This window comes from Lasioglossum baleicum, chromosome 6 (assembly GCF_051020765.1).
Source record: "Lasioglossum baleicum chromosome 6, iyLasBale1, whole genome shotgun sequence".
Classification (NCBI taxonomy): Eukaryota; Metazoa; Arthropoda; class Insecta; order Hymenoptera; family Halictidae; genus Lasioglossum; species Lasioglossum baleicum.
This window is the reverse complement of record NC_134934.1, coordinates 16130592-16157943: the sequence shown is the minus strand read 5'-3', so window position 1 is coordinate 16157943 and position 27352 is coordinate 16130592. Positions and strand designations below refer to the sequence as shown.

General features: G+C 44.1%; 1 protein-coding gene across 5 annotated transcripts in view; it reads left to right on the top strand.

The window, feature by feature from the left end:
- The window catches only part of LOC143209812 (cell adhesion molecule Dscam2), a 275660-nt gene that overhangs the window by 44567 nt on the left and 203741 nt on the right, over positions 1-27352 (top strand). For all 5 annotated transcript variants that reach the window (XM_076425979.1, XM_076425978.1, XM_076425982.1 and 2 more), the window contains exon 2: positions 2335-2427. In XM_076425979.1, coding sequence (XP_076282094.1) covers positions 2370-2427 — 58 coding nt within the window. In that variant the 5' untranslated portion in view covers positions 2335-2369. The remainder of the gene's footprint in view (positions 1-2334; positions 2428-27352) is intronic.

Genomic DNA, 27352 nt, shown 5'->3' with positions numbered 1-27352 from the left:
CTGTTGATTCGTCTTGTTGTACGAAACCTTCACTATGAATTTCACAGGCTTGCTCTATCCGAAAAAGACTCAATAATTAAATAAGCAACCGAAATGAATTTTCTCATCAATAATTATTATGAACATGAAAAGATATTCGATCATCGATAACTGTTATGAGCGATCGAAATAAATTTCTCTCATTGATAACTGTTATGAGCGATCGAAATAAATTTCTTTCATTGATAACTGTTATGAGCGATCGAAATAAATTTTTCTCACTGATAACTGTTATGAGTGATCGAAATGAACGTCTCCTATTGATAACTGTTATGAGCTATCGAAATGAACTTCTCCCATTGATAACTGTTATGAGTTATCGAAATGAACTTCTCTTATCGATAACTGCTTTGAGCAATCGAAACAGTTTTTCTTCATCGATGACAGTTATCCAGGAGGATCCACTTTTTTGGACACTAATAACTGTTACTTGTAACCATTTTTAACCATTTTGTTCTTCGAATGTTTTTCTTTATGTATATATTGCGTAGATTATCTTAAATTCGAATACTAATAAACTTTTCATTCATGATTTTTATCGTAGAAAATTTTAGGATAACTGTTATTTCTCATCTCTGGAGTTTACTATCAAGATCGTCTCTGTCGACTCGTCTCGTAATTTCGATTTCGAATTAAAGCTGATAGTTTCTATAGAACAAGCAATCATGGTATGCTACACGAACGAAGAGCACACGGATATATCTGTTGCATTGGGAGCATGTAATGGAAATGCATCTGCTGCTGTTCGTTATTATCGTGAACGATTTCCCAATGCCTGACATTGTATCTTGCGCGAAAGCAGTTACAACAGCGGTTGGCACTGAAATTCGTGATGTCGGTTATTAATTAAATGCGAGCGTACTCGACTGATTTTCGAACACGTTTTTCTCGAGAACGGAGCCTCCCATGCAATTTCGTTGTTCTTCCTTTTCGACTTATTTCGATCCATAGAATCTCCTGGCACCCATTTATAGCGTCGATTTCAAACCACCCTATTCTTCTGTATTCTCGTATACATGGTGTCCCACGCAACTGGAACAGGCTGTACCTCCTAAACGGTCGCGAATAGACGAAAATGTTATAAGAACAAGTTGAATGGCATCAGACGGTGCATACTACGCAACTAATTTAATAAAATGCAACTGCACTTTGTTTTTAAATGGAAACCAACACTTTTGACTGCACCAATCGATGCAGTTTGTTGTGCTCTACATAAAAGTACTAACATACTTATGGCCCAAACTTATTCGTTAGGAAGTTATCGAAGCTAAAAGTTCTCTGATTTATAATGGAACATAACGTAGGTACTCCGGAACACTTGCCGAGGCCGAAATAATTCAGTGATCTTTTAGGGCATAAGTATGTTAGTACTTTTATGTAGAGCACAACAAACTGCATCGATTGGTGCAGTCAAACATGTAGATTTCCACTTTAGAAAGAAGTGCAGTTGCATTTTTCTGATGCACCGATGCATGAAAGTGCATAAAATTAGTTGCGTAGTATGCACCGTCTGATGCCATTCAACTTTTTCTTATAACTATTTCCTCTATTCCCGACCGTTTGGTGGTACAGCCAATTCCAGTTGCGTGGGACACCCTGTATGACCCGCACGTTTTTGATAAACCGAATAAATGCATTAGTTAACGAGCGATTATAATATTGTTCGGAAATCCCCGGTGGCATCGAACAGTGTATGCCCCGCGAGAAAAGGCCGACGCGGCGGAGGAGAGAAAAACAAAGAGCCGAAGAATCGGCTGAAAAGAATAAACGTATCGGCGCGGGTATAGAGAGAAACTATCCGGTGGTGGGTACGCATCGCGTGTTTTATGATTATGCGCGTGACGTGCGCCGTCTGGGAGGACTTTCATTGAGCGGACAAATCCTAGGCAGGGAATCGAGAGGGAAAAAAAATTGTCGATGCGAAGTAGGGGGGGTTTGGGCTTGAAACGAGGGGTGGTGCACGAGGAGGAGGAGGAGGAGGAGAGGGGGGGGGTAAAGGGCGGTGGTGAAGAGTATGGGCGAGTGGGTGTAGAACGGGCAGTCTGCCAGAAAGGACGGGGCGAAAGGTGGGATGAGGTCCGATCGTGGGCATGCAATGAAAGAGAGTAACAGGGAGGGAAAGTCGCGGTGCCTAGCCTGGCGAGGGAGACAAAGGTCTGCGGGGGTGTAGGCTGCGCACACGGGGAGGGGAAGGGTTCAGCGGAGAGAAAGGCTGGCTAGAGAGTTGGCTGGGATACGCGGATAGCGGATTGGGATGGATGGGTTGATTGATTGGGCACGCTTGTATTGTTTCAGGAGGAAGCTGAATCGACGTAACGGTCTACGCCAGGATGGCCAGTTGGCCGCTGAGACTCGTATTCCTGTCCAGCGCCCTCATCCTTGTCCGCGGTAAGTAAGAACACAAATCGCCTGGTTGTGCCGTGGAAATAATTCCCCCGGTCGTTCCCGCCGCGCCGCGCCGGCCATTTCGGCGGGGCGACCGTCGCTCAGCGTCGGCTCAGGGCAATACCGAAATACCCAGACCACGCTGCTGCGGGGTTGGGAGTGTGTTTAGCCGAGTAAATATTTGCGTGGCTAAACGCGACGCTGGAAAATGAGACAAGCGCCGCGTCTGCTTCGAGTGGAAAGTGTTTCCACTTTCTTCTTTTTCTTTCTCTTTCTTTTTCGCTGCGAGAAAAACGACTCCCGTCCGAGGGAAACTATTTTCCGTGTTCTCCCTTCGAGAGATTTGATTTCCTTGTTCCGGAAGACCGAACGGCGCAGAGGCCCGGCCGGTACGACGTTAAGAGCAGTTTAGAGACTTTCGTTCGTAGCTGGCGCGAGAGTAGGCGAACTATAAATAGAATGTTTAATATCGCGGTTGCCTCGGTGCATCGACACTAGAGTACGTCGGGCTTGCAGCGTGCAATGTCTCCGAACTCTTTCTCCCGACCAGCATCGACTCTGTTTGCAGCCGAAGTGTCCAGTGATTGATTTTCTGCCACTTCACGATCCGCTCACCGTTGCTCACCACGTGACGAAAGTACCACCGGTATCCGGATACATTATGGATGGGACCTTCATTTATTCCGGATCCCATTATCTCAGCCGCTCTTCGAGTAATTTGCGAGCGAATCCGCGGTGTAACTTTACGCGGGAAATCGTTTCGCACTTGTTTCGACCCTGACGCTGTCTGCCATCACGTGTTTTCAACTTAACGGTACAAAATCGAATGAAATGAAACGCGGATGAGAGAATTTTTGCCGAGATTATGCAAATATGACCCGATAAACGGTTCCAGAAAATTTTTCCCGAAACAACTTGTAGTCAATAGCTGGCGGCGTTATGGATTCGTATAAAGTTAGCACTGGTTTCCGTTTGAATGCTGAACTCGAGGAAGAACGGAAACTTTTGTGCTCGAGTTCTCCGAAGTAATTTCGCTGGGCGGTCGTAGAACTGCTGGTGGTGCCTCTTCTATTGGTTGGAGGCGGTGTATTTATTGCGCCACTATAAACGTCCCCGGGGGTATTAAATCGTCGACAAATTCAAGGAATTTTGCTCGATGATGATACGACATTGTCCGAAAAAACGTGTAGACGATGCTTATTGCTGTTTGACTGTCTAGCTTTTCAAGAAACGCGAACGAGATGTGCTCCTTCTAATTAAATGCCTCAGATCCAAGTAGAACGACATTATATTTCCGAGTCCAGTTCTCGATTGTCCGCGAAACTTCCATGTATCAAATATTACTGCGAATAACGTTTGACGTGAGCGCTTCCTTTGAAAGGTCGTCGAATCGTTCTTTAATCGTCCTGCAGGGCGCCGTTTCTATTCTTTCTTCTCGTCATAATACGACGTTCTTTTCGAGGATCATCGTTATCTATATACATATGTATGTGCCGCGCGTATTCTCGGTTCCCCTCTATTTCCCGTCAATCGAGGCAGAAAACACGGCACACGGTCTCCATGGAAATTCTAGCTCGTATCCTCGTGAAATCGGCTCGGGGAGCATCGAATTCGTGTTACCCGAGCCGCGAAGTCCGTCTTTCAACAGGCTCAGGCTCTGTCGGCAACGTTTACGAGAGGAAAGAACAGCTCGTGTACACTACCGTCCACAAGTATTCCAACACCTGATAGAATTTATTCTTATACTGTTTCTGTAATTGTGTTTGCACTGATTTTTATTAAGAATCGAAGGTGACCTTCAATTTTCTTCCATTGCTGTTGTAAAAAGTACAAGGTTACCTTTATGTCTGAAAAATGGAATTACATATGCCATTGCGTTCCTTGTGTTATGAGACAGGGCCGCGAGCAGCACGAGTGGCCGGCGAAGTGTTGTTACTCTAGGAATATGGTATCAATTTGTTAGTTAAGGTACGCAGACGAACCCAATGCGAAATTGGGGAGCCGCTAGGATTATAGACAGCGAGGACGTACATGACGCGAAGTCAGGGAACCTCTAGGAATGGAGTCAAGCGCAGACGAACCCGTTGCGAAACCGGGGAGCTGCTAGGTTGAATAAATCTCTGTTTGAACAATTGGTATGTCGCGAATGAACTTGATGCGAAATCAGGGAGTCGCTAGAATAATTAGTAAGCCTCGTAATTGGTATAATTTAATTCATACAATTCGAGCGGTAAAATTGTATCGTGTGGGAACGTTCAATTAGTCGATTAGGATATTGGAAATTACGATCGAAAAACATATTGAATTTATATTGGACAATAAGTATGGGTTTAATGAATTTTCGTTACTTATCAAAGAACACAAATATATTTTGATTATAAGAACTCGTATTACAATTGTGTAATTGTCGCGAATGGATTGAATTTAGAATAGAAAGAATTGAAAGAAGATACACTCCTCAAAAGAATTAAGGGATCACTTGTGCGAACCCGAAAAATTGGTCCCACTTTACGTGATCATAACTCCGACAAAAATTTAAACAATGGTTTGAAAGCCTGAAACCTCTAGCTTCAGATGCTCTGTTTCAAATTGTTGCTATGTTGGTTTTTTACAAAGTTAGAGCGAGATGAAGACAACATTGACGGTTAACCAAAATTTTGTGCAACTTTGGAACATCACACGGGGAGCAACAAATTTTTTTGATAAATCGCGTTAATATCATTTGCAAGGGCTATCTTTCCTGTGTAAATTGTGTGGTCGTTGAATATTGTGCGATTTTTTTTATTTTTTATCGACAAAACCGTCGATGTTGTCTTCATCTCGCTATAACTTTGTAAAAAACCAACATAGCAGCAATTTGAAACAGAGCATCTGAAACTAGAGTACAGCAATTTTTTACATAGTTATGATCACGCAAAGTAGGAGTAATTTTTCGGGGTTCGCACAAGTGATCCCTTAATTCTTTTGAGGAGTGTATTACCTAAACTAGGATGCACGGTGTTGACGCACTGGCAATGCGGGGGGCAACCTTATCACTGCCTAATAGATTTTACACCGAACTCGCGGATTCTATACGGTTAACTTTTGATTCGAAGGGGAACTTTAGCCCGATCTCACTGGTAGTTGACTTCCGAGATGCAGCACGACGCGACACGATTCGGCACGGTTTTCGCCGACAACATTTCTCCGACTCCAGATTTGTCCGACAATAGCTTTGGCCGACAACGCTTTTAACCGACAACGAATTTGATCGACAACGATTTTGACCTACAACGAATTTGATCCACAACAACTTAAGACGACCACAATATGTATTATCATACAATATTGTCATACTGTGTCTCAAGTCGTTGTGGATCAAATTCGTTGTCGGTTAAAGGCGTTGTCGGCCAAAGCTATTGTCGGACAAATCTGGAGTCGGAGAAATTTTGTCAACGTCCAGTTGGTCGTGCATATGTTTGGGCCCCAAACTAAACTAAACAGCCATGTAGATTTATCTAGAGTGGCTCTATTCGTTTATCTAGGACGGTTCCTGCCAGAGATGATATTGAACATCTGTTCGTCATCCGTAACACTTGCAAAAAGTCGTGCAAATTTTTAAATAAACTTTTCGCTGTTCACGCGTCATCATAAGTCAGCCCAAGTTCTCCTTAAATTTTGATTGAACCAGTCGTAATGTGTTCGGGTCATTAACACCTGTCCTTCCTTCTCGTGCATGCTAGATGGTCGCGGTTGGCAAGCGGTTTGCTGGCGTGAGCCGTCGCGAAGAAGAAAATAGTGGAGAAAGACCGTGGAGTGATTTGGAAGGTAGTCGCCAGTTTTAGGGGTTGAGGGCGGGAACGGGAGCAACGGAAAAGGGTAGTGCCCGGGCCAAAGCGAGACGGTGCGGTGGGAAAAGCAAAAGAAGGATGGATGGTGAAGGGGAAAGGGAAGGGGCAAAGTCGGAGAGAGAGCTGGGATATGCGACAGTGGTGTTAGTAGCGGCGATAGTGGCTTAAACGAGGGAGGTGGGACGGGTGCTTTCTTAAAGATGTGAGTCGGGGCGCACTTGTTGCTTGGAAAAGGAGTACGGACTATGCCAAGGAAGGAAGGAAGGAACAGGCGTGTGCAGGCTTCCTGGCAGCGTGCTGAGAGTGGTAAGGGACGAAGAGGGTTGGTGAGGGGGAGGGGGTGGTGGGATTCTTGCTGCGCCTGGAGGGGGACGAAGAAAAACGACCGAGGGCAGAGAAGGAGATTTGACGTCGGCGAGAGTTGCCGCCGCCGGTGGTGGTAAGGTGAGGAAAAGATACGGGGTGCAGAGGGTGGAGGCACGACTGGGGAATCGAATTGATTCCCTTTTACGGGCTCGCGTTACTTTTCTTCACCGTCTTGCCGGTCTTGCCTCTTGACCAGGCTTCTTGCTCTCCCCTCTGCTCACCGTGTTATTTATTTATCAGCTCTTGCACGTAGCTTTCCTCATCCTCGCGTAAAAGACTCCACGATGCCACTATTCCATCGAACCCTCTCCACTACCTCTTTCCCGGTTTTCTCTTCCGTCTCCACACCTCGTGTTGCGACTCCACCTCCACTATCCGCCTCTTCTTCCTCTAGCTATATGTGCCACCAGGTTCCTTCGACCATTTCGCTTTCTTTTCGTTGTTCGATGCTGAAAGGCGGTTCTTTCGCAACGACGCGAGGAATCGACGCTCGCCAATTGCATCCGGAGAACGGACGGGCTTATTGGGATTCTTTGCGGACAACGGTCCTCCGAGGTGTCCGCGATCGATCCTCGAACCGCTGCTCGTCACGATCAATTGCCTAACTTAAATATCCTGTACCGGGTGGGCGTAATGGAGAAGATGAAAATTTGATTTTTTCCCAACCTGACCTAAGAGGTGTATGATATTGTCTGTTCTACTAGAATTCGTTCGCCGTGAATTGACATATTATGATACATGTTATAGTTGGACGTACGTATTTCAATGTCATATTTTTCATAGTGTAAACAAAACGATAGATAGAAGCAGATTGCGATTGTTGGAAGAGTCGATACTCTCGTTGGTGGTCAGTTGATCTTTGACAGTCCCCGGAGAGAGATGCGATCGAGTAACTGTAATACGTCAAAAATGGTACGATCGATCAAACAATACCGTATTATTGTCATGTTGTGTGTCCGTGTACGAGGTGTTAGACGGCTTAGAAAGTTCGAAAGGAGAAAAATGGCGCACTCAAGTTTATTAGCTGCGATACAGAAACAGAGGAAACAGTTTTCCCACTTGCCCCCTGGCCACCCCTCTTTCCCCTGGATCTATATAGGTGGCAGTTCATTGAACCTGCTGGTTTCACTGCCGGTTGAGAGAATTCAGCACGTTACTTATTTATCAGCGTCTACACGTACACGGAGCCGAGCGGTGCGGAGCGGAGCCACTTTCGTGTAAAGAACCACGCGACTATCACCCCTTGGGAGAAAGGCACTTTCCACGCGAGCAGATAGAACCACCCGGGCCCGGATTGGATTGGTGCCTCGACGAAAAACTTATTGAGATTCCTTGCGGATATAACGGGGGTTCCCAGGGCTGCTTTTATCAGCAGCCTCCACGCGAATTGATCGATATCCACGGACCGCCGCCATATTAGCCGGAGAATCGAAATTGCGCGTATAATTCCGCCTCGACCCGTCGAACTTCCTCTCTTTAGTCCGACGGGGGGAAGATTAAAGAGTCGGAGTTCTCTACTTGTATCCGGAGCTTCAGCCCGGGAGCGATTCGACGCCGCGTCCACGTCCGCGTCCGTGTCCGTGTCCGTATCCCGTCGACTCGTCTGTGAATAAAAGAATATTAACCAATAACCTAGATCAGGATCAGGAAGATTGCAACCCGTTTCGCCGCCACTGTAAAATAAAATCTTTCCCGGTCGCGTAACCGTGTCCCGTATACGACTCGGAAATTCTTTTACAAATCGAGCTACGCGACGAGTCCACTTTATGTTGCTCTCTAAAATTTTATCGCCGAATCTGATATCGATGGCTCGCCCGGGAGAGCAGCGCCTCGCCTCTCGCCATTGGTCGTCAGGGGCTTTTATCCGACACGATACACGGGCAAATCCGTCTTCCGCGAGAGCGTATCCATTTTTTATCGGCGTCCACTGGTCTGCTCGCCTTCGATTGAATTCCGTGTGACGGATCGGCCGTGTCGTCGGCAATGCACCACCGATTCCTCCGTGAATTAAGGTAATGCGAGGGGCTTGCGCGGAGCACACGCCCAACTAGCTCGCGTCCGACCGTAGCGAGAGAAATTTGCTACGGCGACATTTTATCGATCCCAAGATTATCGCGTGTGTGCGAGACTTTGTCGGAAATGGCAGCGACTCCGGCCGGACCCGAACCCCGTCGCGCCGGCGACCGGTCGAAGATATTGTAACCGGCGAGTCGGTAATTGGGGCTAGGGCCCGGGGTTCGGTTCGAAAGGACTCCGGGTTCCCGTGCGATTCCGCCGATCCGACCAATCGAGCCACCCCCCGCGCTGGAAACTCTCCAACATCATTTCGAATGTCTACATTCGGGCGCGCGATTCAATTGGATCGGTTTTTCCGGAAATTTAACTGAGCGTATGATTCCGAGAACTTCCGGCAGACTTGCTCCGCTATCGTCCACGGTGTCCGTCGAATAGTCGGACAACGATCGCGGCTGCGTTCTGCTATCGGTCGCTTTATAAAATAAAATTTAATTTTCCACGGACAAAACGCTGAATCGGATAGAAACTCGTCGGATTTCCGCCGGCAGACTCGCCGGTGCGAAGAGATTCCGTTAGCCGTTACGGTCCGACTCAGCCGGCTCGTAAGTTCTCCACGAATTTATCGAACGGTTAATTGAAATGAAGCGGGTAATCCGCTTCTCCCGACGATCTTTCTCTTTCTCGTTCTTTTTACCTCCATCCTTCTCTCTCTCTCTCTCTCTCTCTCTCTCTCTCTTTCGCTCGATTTTCTCTTTTTAACGGCGTCGAAAGAAGAAGAATCCGCCTTTATCGGGTTGCGAACCTTCGACCGGTCGGAAACTTTCATAAAAGAATTCAAATTAGTCGATCCTCGGAATTTAACTATCCCATTCGGGGTTCTCTGATGAAATTTTCGCCGGGAGAGTATTGAACTCGCTTCTCCGCCCGATCCCCGGGTCAGTATGTGCCTTATTTTTACACTATCGATTTCCTTCGTCTCTTTGACGCTGGATCCTGCATTATTCAACGGTCCTCCGGTGCTCGTGCTATTCTGGCTACGTTCGTATACAGAACATTACGATCCACGTTAATCCCATCCTCGTTCTCGACGACCAGCACGGATTCGGTCGTACGATTGTGCCACGCTAATTATTTCGTCGGTCGGGCGCGCATTCGCGCGAGCACTACGCGACGCGACGACGACGGCGACGACGACGACGTCTGGAAAATCTTTTTACCGGGTAATCCGGTCTATTCGGCCGAAAGAGGATTTTGTTGGCTGCCCTTTTCAGATGGCAGCCAACGGGGGATCAGGCGCACCGCTGCGCTATAATGCTCGCAACGGTGGGACGCGAGGGGAGGGAACACGCGAATTATGTTGGCCCAAGCGCAACTGAATTATGCGTCGCAACCGCAATTGTTGAATATTCGTATTACCTGCTGCCGGCCCCGTCACGGTTTTAATTAACCGTGCGGGGACTCGCGAACGATCGAGCAAAACAACAGATCCCATTCGATTAACACTCGTCGCTGGCGCCGCGGGAAAAAAATAAAAATCTCGCGCCGGGGTAGGTAACCCGGCACTGGCCACTTCATTCCTCGCTCGTTCGCGCCCAAGTACTAAACAAATACATTTGCGAGAGCGCGGAGTGTTTCTGATGGACAGCAGCCCGAAGAGAAGAGGCGTACGAGGGCCACGGACCAGGAAATGGTACGAAAAGTTATGGAATACGTTTTCAACGCGCGGCGCGACGCGGCTCGGCGTCTGTTTGCTTTGTCACAGCGTGGCCCTGTTCCGCGCGAACCATTTGCGACCGGCCTCGCTAAGCGTCGGTGAAAATGGCAACTGCAGGACATTTTATTAGGAAAAAAATGAAATGCTCTGTCACGTAACTTCGACTAACTTTCAGTCGTCGGGAAAGTTTCGAAACTGGCGTTCCACGCGTTCTCTCTTTCGGCGATCATACTCTCTCTCTACAGTTTCACGATCGCCCGAAGCGATTTCTGGTTTTTGACCGTGCGTGGAAAACGCTTTTTCTATGTAATTATTCGGGCCGCCTCAAAACAAGATCGAAAAGTTCTTTCCGAGTAGTGGATGGATACTGATGAACACGTGACGAGTAGCAATCTGAGACTTTGATCAATTTAATCACCTTAATCTTTGTACTGTTTAAATTTTTGCACCATAAATTATTACCAGGTTCCCATATTATTTATCCAACAAACACACCATAAAGACCTCAACCTGTTCAATTTCTCCGCCTCTTTCCGAATAGTGGATGGGTACTGATGAACACGTGACGAGTAGCAATCTGAGACTTTAACCAGTTTAATCACCTTAATCTTTGTACTGTTTGAATTTTCACCATAAATTATTACCAGGTTCCCATGTTATTTATCCAACAAACACAGCATAAAGACCTCAACCTCTTCAATTCCTCCGCCTTACAGTTGGACGACGCTCCAAGCCATCGTTTGCCTTGGCATACTCGGAGTCGAGCCATCATCTTATAAGGCTTGAATCAACAGTCGTTTTAAATGTCTAATTATCGACCGGCCAGAGTAAACGCGAAATCAAAGTTTCTGCGAGGGAGAAGTCGGGGAAGCTTTTTCTTCGAGAGTCGTCGGTGACGGTTGGCGGTGGGCAACGGAACGAGAGATGGAGAAAGAAAGACAGAGGGAAAGAGCTGCTGGTAGATTCGAGCCGCGACAAGGTACGTTCGCATCGTCTCGGAACCGGCCGGGTCGTTCTCTTTCACGTAAAGTGTTAAATAAACAAATTTAAGCGACGGGCTGTGTGTCGGACGAGCGGCGACGAAAGCGGTGGTCGAAAGAAACGAGGAGAACGTGCCAGTATCAACACGACGCGCGGCGTGGGCGGACCTGCGGAGTCGGCGCAGATAGCCCCTGTCGTCACCATCTCCTTGTTCAAGTGTCGCAGACATTTAACGAAAGGTGCCGGTGAAAGAAGCGGCGATAAACGGGCGTCGTTCCGCGCGAGACGGAGCGGGACGTAGCGGGTTGAAGCGGGTTGAAGCGGGTCGGGCCGCGCGCCGCGCTGGCTGCGACTACTAACGAAAAGAGTGCGTATAACGGCTGTCTCGATTGCACGAGAGCAGTCCTTTCTCCTCCCGGCGCATACATTTTGCTCTCCCACACGCACGCACACATACGCGCGCGTACACCCGCTTCTCTCGCACCACTTTTCCGTCAATTGACAAAGGCTGGCAAGTTCGTGTGGAACGCTAAAAGGGATTCACAATATTCTCATTTATTTTAATTCCCTCGGCAGCACTCAAAGGACCCGTATAGCCGACCCCCGGCTTATCGTATACCCCACCATCGGTGCACAGAAATTTTTCATTAATTTTCATATATTATAGCACAGTGCCAGATTCACGCGCCCGATCCAATTCGGTTTGAATCGTTGTTTAACGCCGCCGCAGTGAACGGCGCGCGGTCGCGCCAGAGGAATTTAATAAAATGATTTTTAATTGCGCACGTGCACACGCAATTGCTGCTGTCGCAATAACGCGTTCGCTGTTTCGTGACTCCGCGATGGGTCATTGGGTGGCGCTCTTATTTGGTGGGTAAATCCACTGTTGAATTCTCTGTGGACGCATCGGGCTAAATATAGAGGAGGCAATTCGTTGCGCGGAGAACCTGCTGATGAAACTCGGTAACTCGGAAACGTTCACCTGACAGCGTACAGTTTTTGGAAAGTTTGAAGGGGAATGTTGCTCAGAATCTAACCCAGACCTTGCAGCATATTTCATGGTCATTGAAGGTTGTTGCGTTTCATCAAATTTTATGGAAATTGAAGATGTCATCCGGTATTAACCACGTGTTGAAGCGAAAGTTGAGGTGAAATGTCATTTTGTAACCTGACAGAGCAAGGCCGCATGCTGCGAAAACCACTTCGGAAGTGGTTTTCAAATTAAAATAGAGAGTTATTCTTCATCCGGTCTATTCACTGGATGCAGCGCCTTCCGACTGCCACCTTTTCGATCGATGAAACGGGGATTTCGAGGGCGAACTTTTAGAAAGCCGTGAAAAGAAGTGAAATATTGGATCGACGAGTTCTTCGAATCAAAACTTTGAACCCACCGTCTCCCAGAGAAATCAGAATAGATAATACAGGCGACTGTTATTATTACTAAAAATATATAAAAAAACTTTTTTAAAAAAACGCATATATTAAAATGCACTAAAACGGAGAAAATAATTTTTGTAGACATTAGTGACTATAAATACAAACATGGACCGCCCACGAAGATTGCGTCAATATAGTTTAGTGCACAACGCTTTAATTTATTTATAGTCACTAATGTATAAGAAAATTATTTTCTCCTTTTTAGTGCATTTTAATATAAGCGTAGTTTTTAAAAAGTTTTTTTTATATATTTTTTTATCTTTTATACACTTCAAAAGAATTAAGGGATCACTTGTGCGAACCCGAAAAATTGGTCCCACTTTACGCGATCATAACTCCGTCAAAAATTTAAACAATGGTTTGAAAGCCTGAAACCTCTAGCTTCAGATGCTCTGTTTCAAATTGTTGCTATGTTGGTTTTTTACAAAGTTAGAGCGAGATGAAGACAACATTGACGGTTAACCAAAATTTTGTCTAACTTTGGAACATCACACGGGGAGCAACAAATTTTTTTGATAAATCGCGTTAATATCATTTGCAAGGGCCATCTTTCCTGTGTAAATTGTGTGGTCGTTGAATATTGTGCGATTTTTTTTATTCGAGTTATTCAACATTGAAGTAAATATGGGCTTCTTAACTTTAACTGGCTCCAGAAAGCGAAAAACTTATCGTAGAATCTTGTGCAGAAAAGCAATAGAAAGAGCGTTTCTTTCTCTTCAAGGCACTTCTTTTGTTTTTTTAATTTCATTAACATTTCGATATACCAGGTGTTTCTGAAAATATGCTTAAAAAATGCACAATTTCCATTTTTCCTTTAACTCGCTGTATCTCGGCGAGAAATAATCGCAATACCATGATCCGAACATCAGATTAAAGCAGAGATTCTGCCGATTCGATTGAGTACCCCATGAACTCGCTGCGACAATCTTTTACCTATGGCAGCTGTGTTTGAAGTTAGTGCTTTGCAGAAATTAACGCGCCACGTACAGCGGCTGCCTGATATCTCTGAATACGCCACTGCTGCGCCGGCCAAACTCGATTCAAAATCAAAGAACTTTCGATAGAAATGAGGTAGAGCGATGAAATTGTTTAAAAATTAAAGCTGAATCTGCAGAATACGTGAAAGATAGGGAGATTATGGTACGAACGTTTTTTAACGTTGAGAAAATTCATTAAACATGTAGAATCTCAATAAAATGTGGTTTCTCCAGTACCACAGGCGGAAAATTTTTTTTTAAATTAAAAAAAGAAAGTAGTAAAGAAAGAAGTAAAAAAAGAATTGTAATCTTGATACGGTCAATCTAATACATTAAACTATATGAAACTATTCATTATAGTTGCACAGGTTTACCAGGTCAACTAGGATCTTCAATATTAACGACAAAAAGTGAGTCTTGAAACGACGCGCTACAGATCGTTGCAATACTTAACATTGAGATTATTAGCGAGCCGGTGGTACAAAGCGCAGCGCGTACAAAAGTTTCAAAGAGATATCAGAAGTTCGTGATCATTGTGAAACTAGATTTACAATCTGATTTATATCCGCCCGAGTTTCACAGGCCGGATTTTTTCCTGAAATGGCTTGAACTGGGGCTTGAAAATTACTTAAACTCTTTAACTTTCGTACTTTAGAAGTTCCCGCACACCGCAATCGGAATCTCTAAGTATTACCGAACTCTCGAAAACCATCGATATCTGTCGGTACATAATAGCTATCATAAACGGTACTCTGGATTTATCAACAATTACATTTTCATTGTTCCACAATACCAACCAATAAATACAATTTTTCAGAAAACATTCGTCCTACATTTTGCACATTCTATTCGTCGAGAATACTTGTCGCTAAAAGGGTTCGTCTTTCGTGATCGTCGAATAAAATCTGCAGGTTGTAGAAAATGTATAAATTCCGGAACAGACAAAGGTATTAAGAGGGCTATTATTTCGTTCTGGACTGTACCAAACCTGAGACCCTTTGCCCGTTGCTCGTTAACTAATCCGCTCGTCGTTAAGCTCGGAACGGAAACAATCGAATGACGCAATTACTCGCAACGTTGCCGGGGTTTCGTTGTCGCGGCGCGGCGGCGCAAAAAGCGGCGGGTAGGAATCCGCGACATTTGTTCCGGCGTGCGTTATTTCTGCGTTCCCGTAATTTGCAACATAAACGCGGGGGCGTGGAATACGCAGTGGGTAGTGGTGGTGAGCAACCTACGAGAAACGTCGACGATTTCTACCGCGGGGTGTTTTTCAAATAACTCGGCTCATTTAAACCGTGCCGCAAACTGCAGGGGCGCAATAGGGTGTTGCAGGAGGCGCATGGAGGCGTGTGCATACGTTGTTTATAAATTTCTTTTTTGGCTGTGATCGCGCGTGTTTCCCCTGCAACCGTCCCCGTTCCTCCCCGCGCCGTAGTTCCGCGCCACCACTCCCCCGCACATTATTCTTTCACAAGGGAGAGTCGAGATCCCTTTGGCACGCTACACGGATTTCGCGGCGCGCGTTTTCATAAGCACGCTGGTTAAATTTTCAGCCGGTATGCGGCGACGCAACCGGACGCGAACAAAACGCGTTAAATCGACGCGATCCTCGAGCGTCACGCGGATTACGCGGACAACAACGTGTCGAAAATTCACTATCCGGAACGTCGTCGCGCGCCGCCACTCCCTCGCGATCTCCTATAAATGCGGGATCGCTCTACGTCTCTGGCCGTTCTTCATTAAAGCAATTAAATTTAAGCGCGTTGCAATTTTGAAAATTCATCAACGCCGCCGCCGCGCCGTGCGCTATTCGCCGCGTTTAAACTACTCGAGGCCGAGCTGTAATTAAAAACGCATAGGTAAGTGAAAAGAGAATGAATTTCACTTGCCGGAACGGTGCGGCGCGGCGGTACGGGGAAGAATGCGTCCCTGCGGATCGCTGAGTTTGACACGGGTTTCATTTAATACAATTTTTGTACACCAAATTGGATTGCCATTCAGAACCGCCAGCTAGGTGTGCAATTACAATTAAAAGACTTCAAAGGTGGTTATCAATCGTCTGTTGTACCATCGGCACTGTATCTTTTTGTTTTTAGAATTTTTATTCAAGTCGAACTGCATGCGAGGTTTTCATCGATATAATCTAAACGCGATAGCAATTTAATCGAACGAAAACATCTTTGCGGGAATGAGTACAGCGTGTTAAAAAACAGTGCGTTTCATTTAGTATATTTGCACGCTACATTCAGGTTCCAGCACTCGACGCTTCAGTTGAAAAAGTTTCTCAATCCCTCCGTTTTTTGTTTACACCGTTCTAGTTGAAAGTTTTGTTAAACATTTTAATCGCGTCGGAAGCTCGAACTTTTTCCGAAAAATTCTATAAATCACGTTGGAACAATAATCGAACAACAATTCGTCCGTTTGTGGCATGCTACCAGACTGAAAATTAATTATAGCAATTTCAATTTTGTATCTATACATATATGTGTTGTTTCAAGATATTTAATGAATTCCATATAATGTTGACATAACAAGCACTCTTCAACGGTTCATTTTTCACAATATCGTAGAAATTACACATTGAATTCATTTAGTTTAAAATAATTTGATGTAAAATGAAGCATTTTACTCCACATTTCCGGTTCATTTTGTATGTAGAATCACCCCTGTGGTCGTGTTTAGATGCTCGGAAGTTCGAGCGTGATATTATGTGTCCGATACAATTTTTCCAGCAGCATCCGTTCGCTAATTGCAGCGCTGCGCACAAGTGACGTATCGATCCGGCCCAATTTCCGTTTCCTTTCTTCCGGCGAACGCGTGTGCTGTTCTTGTACCTATCGAAGACGCTCGAGCGATGCTTTCACCGTACAATTTCTCCGCATTCTCCGTGGCACGGAATTATTGGGAAGGCATTGCAATATATTGGAGCACAGTGTTAGGCTTTCACGTCGCGACAAAGGCGATTAAACCGCGTGTCACGGTTATGACGTCTAGGACAATAAGCGGAATACTCAATAGGCAACACGGGAACCCGAGGCCTGATAATGCTAATCACGTACTTACATTCGAGCGGTATTATTAATACGTCGCCGCGACGCCCGCGCGCGCGCGCGCGACTGGGACACACACGTTGTTCCGAGCAATTTATCGTATCCAATTTCAAGAGCACAGCCACCTCTGAATAACAACGCGCACATCAAGTTACGGGATCCGCGTTTTTAATTAACAACATTCACCTGACGCGTTCCACGATTTCGTCGACTAATTGTACGTACACACACCGCCTGCATTAATTAACTTTAATTATTTAGCTGCTCAAACGGAACCGTCTTGTAGTTTTCTATACATATGTACAATGGCTTTCAAAGTCAAGATTCATTTAAAACACTCTTTTGAACAGCTTCAAACATTTCAGAAAAATTTTCTCGTTTCGGTTTCCGAACTGAACCATTTTCGAAACATTTCACAGCATCCCCTGCACACAGAGCTGGGGAAAATAGTATTTTAAATAGTAAATACACTCCTCAAAAGAATTAAGGGATCACTTGTGCGAACCCGAAAAATTGGTCCCACTTTACGTGACCATAACTCCGTCAAAAATTGCCGTATCGATATCGCTAAACAATGGTTTGAAAGCTTGAAACCTCTAGTTTCAGATGCTCTGTTTCCTGATATGTTGGTTTTTTTACAAACTACCGCCGCGACGGTAACGTATTAAGAGATGTCAGGCAGCCGCTGTACAGTAGTGTACAGTGACTCGCACTAATATTCGGACACTCTTAAAAACACCATAACTTTTTTAATATTGGAATATACGACTTGAAATTTTTGGAGAAGTTGGAACAATTGGTTTGCTACAGAACGTGACAAAATTAAAAAAAAAAAACTGCAAGTTGTCGGAATTGCAGAGAAAATACTAAAAGTTGTATTTTACAACTTTTTTATGTGGGCTTATATGGAAAATATAGAAAACACGTTTCGTAGATCTCTATCAATTAAACCGATTTCTATGAAACTTCCACAGTGCATATAATTTACACAGATCTACAAAACGTATTTCTTAAAATTTCAATATAGGCTTATACAAAAAAGTTGTAAAATGCAACTTTTAATATTTTCTCTACAATTCCGACGAAATGCAATTTTTTAAAAAATTCCTTTTCACATCCTGTAGTAATCTAATTGTTTTAGCTTCCCAAAAAGCTCAAATCGCATAGTTTAATATTGAAAAGGTTATGGTGTTTTTAAGAGTGTCCGAATATTAGTGGGAGTCACTGTACGTGGCGCGCTAATTTCTGCAAAGCACTAACTTCAAACACAGCTGCCATGAGTAAAAGATTGTCGCAGCGAGTTCATGGGGTACTCAATCGAATCGGCAGAATCTCTGCTTTAATCTGATGTTCGGATCATGGTATTGCGATTATTTCTCGCCGAGATACATGCGAGTTAAAGAAAAATGGAAATTGTGCATTTTTCAAGCATATTTTCAGAAACACCTGGTATATCGAAATGTTAATCAAATTAAAAAAACAAAAGAAGTGCCTTGAAGAGAAAGAAACGCTCTTTCTATTGCTTTTTTGCACAAGATTCTACGATAATTTTTTCGCTTTCTGAAGCCAGTTGGAGTTAAAATGCCCATATTTACTTCAATGTTGAATAACTCGAATAAAAAAAATCGCACGATATTCAACAACCACATAATTTACACAGGAAAGATAGCCCTTCCAAATGATATTAACGCGATTTATCAAAAAAATTTGTTGCTCTCCGTGTGATGTTCCAAAGTTGCACAAAGTTTTTGTTAACCGTCAATGTTTTCTTCATGTCGCTATAACTTTGTAAAAAACCAACGTAGCAACAATTTGAAACAGAGCATCTGAAGCTAGAGGTTTCAGGCTTTCAAACTATTGTTTAACGATATCGATACGGGAATTTTTGACGGAGTTATGATCACGTAAACTGGGAGCAATTTTTAGGGTTCGCACAAGTGATCCCTTAATTCTTTTGAGGAGTGTTGTTTCTGATATTAAGTACCATTTCTTCCTTAAATTATTGCTAAAATAAGAAATATTAAATGAGTAATGCGATTTCTGAAAGTATTAGGTGTATAACGATGCAAAAAATAAAATATTCTATTTTGTGTTTCAGATTATTAAAATAGAAATATTTTACTTTGCATTTTAGATTATTAAAATAGAAATATTTTACTTTGTGTTTCAGATTATTAAAACAGAAATATTTTATTTTGTGGTTCAGATTGTTCAAATACACAGCAGTATTTTATTTCAAGGTTCAGATTGTTCAAATAAAATACTATTTTCTTTAAGCAAAATAAAATCTACAATATTAAATAGTATTTTTAATATTTTTTTCGCCAAATAATGCTCACCTCTGACCAGCTGTCAGTAGAAATATACACATACAGCGTTTCCGCGATTGTCGTGAGAACCTCGAGGGTATCGAGTCTCAGGAAATGAAATGGTACTCCGTTTTTTTTTACGTGTGCGTGTGCCGAATATAGATTTCTTGGATAACTTTTCCAAGTATAAACGACGATCCTGGGTAAACAACGGTGTTAAGCGGGAAATTGTTGTATTGCACTAATGCTACTCCATACCTGAGAATAATACATCGAGTATCATAAAACCCCAATTTAAACACCCTAATACCTTAATTTCTTTGTAGCGCGATCGACCGCCCAAGGGGGAACCCCCTAGCAGTGAGGATAAAAAAGTCACATCATCCGCATACCCGAAAGTCACATCAATCGCGGGAACGCTGTATTTGAGTCGCGAAGTTTATTAGAAGTTAGAACGCAGGTTAATAAAAAGCGAGGGTCTACAACTTCAGTGACTCGGCGTTCTTGCTAAGGGAATAATAAAATAATACTGGAAGTAAAAAACTCAGGAAGTACTATAAAATCTTAGAACCCTTTTTAACACCTTGCGTACGTGTGTGCAGTGGGGTTGTAGCAGGTATGCGTCCGGACTTGATGATTAATAAAGCAAGGTGATATTATTTTACAGCGATATATAATAAAACCTGTGGTGTCGGTAGTTGAATTATTCGCGTTCCATCTCGGTCTATGGGCTTTTTAAACTTGTGCAGAATGGAGGTACTTCTCCCCTTCGTTAAGACAAAGAGAGAGAGATCCAGTTTTATACTTTCAGCGGGTGCTGTGTATAAATACGAAGTTTTGCATAATACGAACGGCTGGGAATTGTTTAGTTTCAATCCGTCGGACCTGACATTTCGTTGGGAATAAGCATTGAAGTTGAACCGAGCGAAGTGAAATTTTGTTTATCGCAGTCTTCGAAATCGGAGATATTTGTGTAGTTGAGAAGTTCCGGGCTTCCGCCCGGGAAGACTCTTCCAGTTGTGTTTAACGTTCATCCCCCCGGATATTTCCGAGCGCGGCGCGACGGCTTAAAACGTTTTTCTCTGCCCGAGCTTTTCAATTACTTCGGTGCAACGAAGAAGTCACGGAAATATAGTTTAGAGCGAATTTACACCAGGGGCCGGTTTTGACGAAGTTTTCCGCGCCCGTCTCATCCACCCATCGCCGCGCACACTTTGTTAATAACGTGCCGCGCGGCCACTCGACAGTTTATTCATGCGGTTCCGCAACAATTTTGTTTGTGAGCGAAGTCTGTATACTTTGCGTACGGAAAATCGCAATGTCCCGCGTTGAATTCACGGCTGTAAATTGACGGAACGAGCAATTACGCCGGAGTCCGTAAATGGACATCACGCGAGACACATTAGTTTGCGTACCAACATTTAATGCAGCCCCGTACGCACACAGAGTTCCCAGTGTGCGCTCCGCTCAAGTTTACGAGCCGGAACCGTAAACTTTGGGATTGGACCTTCGGACGTGTTTACCCTCCTGCATCCGTATTAATTAGACCTTGCCAACCACGCTCTGCGAAAATAAAGACATTTCGGCACGAACGACTCGGCCATGATCCGCCGCGTTGAAATTATCAAAATTTATCGAATGCCCCACCGTTTAATCCAATATGATTAATGGGTTCGTTTATTGCTCCAGTGGTGCTCAAATTATTACAACTCCACAAGTACTTGAAACACTAAATTTCCGATTCTCGAAAAATCGTCAACACTTCACCCGTGGCAATTTCGTGAAAAACGATAGCACAGAAATAAATTTTAACGTTCCACGTGCCACGTGTTGAAAATCGTGAACATTTATTTCTGTGCTATTGTTTTTCACGAAATTGCCACAGGTTAAGTATCGACAATTCTCCCAGAATCGAAAATTTAATCGAAAAAGTCGAAAAACAACAGCGCATAAATAAATTTTCGCTATTTTTAAAGTAAAAGATGTATATGTCTGCGCATCATTGAATGGTCATAAACGAAAGGAGGAGCAATACAGAGGGCATAAAATAAAGAGATGAGTGTTTTCTCCGTTTATGCGAATATGTACGTTCAGTTTCGTGGTTTTATCGATTTCTATACATCACGGTGACGTGGCATTACGGCTTAGACGATGCGGAGAAGTGGCACGAAACAATCTTCGGAGGAACACCGAGCAATACGAACAATTGGCTCCCATAATGAAAGCTAAAAGCACATATGTGATCGTATGTACTGGCACATACGAGGGGACTGTGCTCGTCTCTGTATTATAGGTCACGTTGAAAGTTCCTCCGCATTTGACCCGGTCACTTCAAACTGACATAACTTCGTTGAAAATTCCACATGTTCCGTGAAAATAAGATTCGATCCGTTCAACGCATGGTTATTACCTAGTAGCGAGTAATTGAAACATTTAATTACAGAATTTAACCAGCGGAATATCTTGAGAAATGGTTCTCGTGTAAAAGATACGGTTCTTTATCCACTTGTTTGTTAATCCAACCATCTAATAGAATAGATCGATTCTTATTCTTTGTATCAAGTCATAGAAAATAGTCGCTTTTAGTAAATCTAGTGTTAAAGCTGATACTTCCGACTATCGCGCGTGTAATCCTAAAATCTACATTAATTTCCGATTGATATCGTGACGGGTTCCGATATATTTCAGACGCGATCGCGAATTATTCCTTTCCTCGGGGAAATTCCGATATTTATAATATCGACGTTTCTGGTGGGTTTGGGAAACGAATTAAGATAAAATCGAATTACAGCGCTCCGGATCCTCCCGGAGCGGGCGCGCCGCGCTACGAGGTCCCCGACCCTCCTCCCCCTGTTTCGATTTCTGACACGTTCCGTATGCAAAGCTACACGTCTGAGCTCCGTGGTCTCGATGTGTTTATTGTCGGTTCCGCGCATGTTACACTCCGGGACGAAACGATAGCACAATCTGGAATTAACGTAATTTCTGTTTATTAAACATTAGAAATTAAATTTTTTTATACACATACTAGCTTTCCCCCGCCACGCGTTGCTATGGCTCAGTATTTTTTAAAAGCATATTTTTACCTGTCGCAGATGTGACATTTATATGTTTCATTTTACCGTGTATCCTCAAGTCTGGCACGTATTTGAACCATTCTTTGTGTTGCCCGTTTTTCCTCAATTTGATTTGGTCTTAACCGTCGCACTGCTTCCGTTCCGCGAGTACGGCGACCTAAGTTTGCTTTTCTGCGAGTCATTCTTTTTATGTACCAAAGTAGAAAGAAAGTTATATCGATAACATCTAAAATTGCTAGACATTTAATAAGGAAAAAGCACGAACTAAAACACAAAGAAAAAACTTAATACATTAAAAATACTAACCAAATATTTCAATTCAAACGCGGATTAATCTACTCAGCTGAATTCCAATGCAATGAGAAACTTACAGAACAAATCACTCTTGAACTCTTGAACGGATGGACTTTTTCGCATGCTGATTTCTCATAAACCTTCCCGAAGAAACGCTGCGTCTAATGGCTCAAACCCCAGCTTTCTACGTTCAGCCGTTCCGGAGATGTTCGATTACAAACAAACGGACATTTACATTTTTATTTATATAGATTTTTAACTTATCTATTTTTACTGAATGAAGTAGAATTATTAACGAAATATAGAGGTACAAAATGATAGCACACTTAACGAAAAACTTGAAATATGACAGAATTAATCGATAAAAATCAATACTCAATATTTTGTAGGAGCTCCTTTACAGCAAACGACTTTAATTATTCGATTTGGTAAATATTTATACAATTTTTTAATACTATTTTGCTTAATATTCTCCAATTCGTCCAAAATGCTCTACTTTAAATTGTTAATATTTTGGAATTGTCTGCCATTTTGGTACACAGCTCTGGCAAGATGTCCCCAACAATTTTCAATAATGTTGAGGTTGGAGATCTTACTGGCCACTCCAAAACTCGAATAATTTTTGAAGAAAAGTATTTCTTGATCGCTTTCGCCGCGTAGACTGCGACATTATTTTGTTGTAAAATGTGTTTATTTGCAGCAATTCTTACAGTATAAGTGTTTAGTTGTTCATTTATCATTTCAATATACCGTTCACTATTCATTCGTCCTTTTATAAATTTGATTTCTATTTTACCCCAATATCCAATATCGGCCCAAATTATCACACAGCCGCCTCCCATTTGGCGACGGCTTAAAAATTGCTGTTCTTCATTCAAATTATGATAGTAATAGCCTACATCGTCTGGACCATCCAAATTAAATCTTTTTTTCGTCAGTAAATATGATTCTTCGCCGCTCTGTCTTCATATTTATATGCTTTTTGGCAAATTGTAAGCGGAACGCTTTATGCTCCTTCTTCAACCAAGGTTCCTTTTGCAATTCTCTTCGCGCTAAGTGCTTGCATTTTTGTAAAACACGACGTGCATTCTTTCCGTTAGTGTTTACGCCAACACTTTCAGTGATTTGTCTCGCAGTCATCCTCGAATTTGATGCTGTTCTCAAAGTTGCATTTTTTTCACGGGCAGTTAAACTTTATGAATGTCCAGAACTCTTCGTTTTTCCGTAACTTTCAGAATTTTTTAACAAGCTCATAATAACTTTTTGGCATCTATACAATTTTTGATATTTGTGTAATGCAGTCTTGTTCTTTCTTTAACTTCAATATCGTATGTACTTCACATACACTTGGTTTTTTTCCACGACCCATTCTTAACACTTTAGTATGTTGTTTTATTAAATAATCACGGAAGCTAGTACCCACTTTATCAATTACGTTTTGCAATGAATGTTTGCTCTTCAGTAACTTCTGCGCAACTGACAAATGTAAAACTGCTATTTGTGCTATCATTATGTCCCGCTTGTGGGCCCCAATATTTACGTTTCCATTTCGAAAATTCTATCGAAGTAAATATGGTGGATAATATTCAGTGCATTGTACGTACAGGCATGTCAGAATATGTTGACATATTAAAATATTAATTTTCTTCAGTTGAATGTACAAAATGAGGAAAAATAGATGATATGCTACTTTTTTGTCCCGGAGTGTAACTAATTAAAATCATTGTGCTGCAAAATACATTTCTGTACTATTCTTTTTCATGAAATGATCACAGCTGAAATATTGACAATTTTTTCGAGAATCGGAAAGCCAGCGTTTCGAATACTTTTCGGATCCAGAGTACGTACGTCTCGACGTCACACGTGCAGTTTAAATATATTTTTCATTAGAAAGCAAACGGAAGACAAATGGATTAACGATACAACTTGTTTCCCCCTGGAACGTCGATCCTGCCCACTGTGCGACGACATCGTCAGGGAGGCGAACAGGAAGTTTTGCAGATGACATGAAACGCGTCGGAAGCAAGGGCTCCGGCTACGACGATGGAAAAAGGAAAAGTGATTAGGTTGGGAACCGTCAAGCTACCCTGTCGCCGAGCGTTTCTGTTACACCCCTACTGGCTCCGAGTCGATAATTAACAAGCCAACCCAGTCGAGTCACTTAGGCATGCTGCGTCGTAGTCGTCTTCCTCGTCCCGGTGGTCCTTGTTGTTGTCGACGTCCTCTTCGTCCTTGTTGTCATCGGCATCCTCCTCGTTCACGATGCGCCCGTAATTTCTGTTCACCCCGCCCACCGGGTGCCCGCTTCTTTTTTCCTTTCCCTCGTCCTCCTGCGATTTTTCCGCTCATCTTTCTCCGTTCCTCTTGATCCGTCGAAACCAACACTGCGAACAGCGGTTTAATTGTTAACGAGAAAAGTTTGCATTTTCGAGTACAAACCCCTGCAATTTCCGCGCACTTTACCCGCCACCCCTTCCACTCCCCTCCCCTCCCGTCGCGCCGGCTCGGTCTCTGTTTTTCCATGTGTATCCTCGATAACAAATTCCGTGAATCGTGGATCGCTGCCGATCTTCCTTCGTTCCCCATCCTCCGTCTACCCCTTCTGTCCACCCCCCTCACCCCCGAATGACCTGTGGATCGGCTTTCTCATTGTTCGCCGTGAATACAGCTCGTTTTAACCTTTTGACCAGCACGATCTCTGTTACCGCCACCGTCGCATCGGTCGGGCAACGTGAACGAGACGCGCGTGATTATCCTGCCATCCCAACCCTCGCCTCTCCCCACGTTGCACACTCTTTCGCAGGGGTAGCATCGTTTCGGCATTCTTTTGAAATCGTTCCTAATTGGCCCACTGTTTCAGATTTTTTCTGTTCGGCCAGTTGCTCCTGCTCAACCGCGGCAAAATTAATAGAGAACGGGTACATGTCATCTGCAACGCCATCACTGGCACATAATAGCTACAATTAAACTGAGTAGATGAATTAAATCATTCAATAGTTTTTGAAATTATTATAACATATTTACTTTACAGACGCGATTCAAATAAATCTCGAAAAGAATCCAAACTAGGATCGAAACGTTGATTTTGTTTGACAATTAGCAAAATTGCTATATAATTCGTAATTCGTAATAAACGAGCGAACCGTTGCGTCGAAAGCATTTAACATTTATGAGTAGATGAAATTCGAAATTGTTGAAAAATTGTTAACATAACATCTGCATAAAGATCTGCGGTCTAGGTGTAATAGTAATATAATAAGTTCTCTGAGGAATTGCCCAGCGAAAAGAAGAATAGATCAACGATCAGAGAACGTTCGAAACTGTATAATTCAGCCGGGAGATGGATCAGCAGATTTTCTGTTTAAACAACGCCACTGAACGCTCTAATGCAAAAAAGCCGAACTACATATTATATATGTATATTCAGCGGCTCGGGTTTCGCAAGCATCGGGTCCCGATACAGCCCTCCGCGCCGCGCCGTCGAGAATATAAAGGGCCGGGCAGATTCGCGTTTTAATTTATTGGTGTTGTTGAAGCAGCGACGGGCGTACTTTGGTTAGGAAGGTGTCGCTTTTGATCCTGGGCACCGCGCGTCGCACCTCTTTCGCGTCTTCCCTTTTTGGAGCAAAGCCCAGGGGGCAAACGGGTGCGCGCCGGATTTTTCGTTTACACGCCGCGCGCGAGTATCTGTCGTGAACCGCGGCGAGGCGGGAGAAGTTCTTTGAACCCGCTCGACGTTTCCCTCAACGCGCGCGCTGCTCCTCCTCTTTTTTCGTTTCGGCCTCGGCGGCGGAGTTGCTCGGCCGTTTCGAGCAGGCAATGCTCGACGAATTTCGAGTGCAACCAGCAGCGAAACGACGACGTCGACGACGAAGACGACGACAGCGTGTCAAGGACGAGGACGGCGACATCGCCGACACTGCTGGAGGAAAAGCATCGTCTCCCATCCGGTAACGAGCGTATCGAGAGGGACGATCCTCCTTCCGGGAGGACCGGTGTGCACCGGAACTCGTGTGACGACTGCCTCGCTCTGCTTCGCTCTGCCTCGGCACTCGTTAACGAACACTCGATGAGACCTCGCACACTTACCACTGCGGCGTATCGGCTGATTTTTTTTCTCCTCTCCTCTCTCTCTCTCTCTCTCTCTCTCTGCTTCGCGTTGCTTTTCCGCGAGCGCGAGCGGCCATTCGTTCCCGCTTTCCCGTGCTCGAACGCCAGTTTTCCCGCCGACGTAAAAAATTAATTTACGTCGCGTGTCAACGCCGCCTGGCGAACCCGAGGCAGCTGAAAAGCTTTGGCTGAGCCTGTACAAGGAAGAGGAGCGAAACGCCGGGAGGAACACAGAGGGAAGAGAACCCAGCTAAGAGCGAGCGAGCGAGAGAGAGAGAGAGAGTGTGAGAGGATGAGAGGTGGAGAACGAGGCAGAACCGTGGGGTGCGTCAAGAGTATAAGTGCACCAGAGGGGGTGACTACTACCGCCATCCTCCTTCTAGTACCGAGGGAGGGTTGAGTTTCCTATGGTTTAATTGGGCGCGAAATCATTTCCGATGCAATGCGCGCGGATGCAGCCGCGACGACGAGTAATCACCGTAAAAGCTCGACTTCTCTCTCCATCCACTCGTTTCCTATGACTGTGTCTTGCGTTTCGCCTCCTTCTCTCTTCCTCTCTCGCTTTCTTTTTCTCTGCATCGCCTACCTCGCCCCCATGCCAACCTCCTTTTTTTCTCCCTTCATTTCACGTGCGTCTATCTTTCAACCGCATCCGTATCGTTTCTCAAGGCACAAAAGAAACCACGATCAATACGCTCACTGTCACACAGACCCGCCACGCGTGCCTGTCTATCTCATTTGTCGTCGGGGAGGCGAACGCGTGGGTG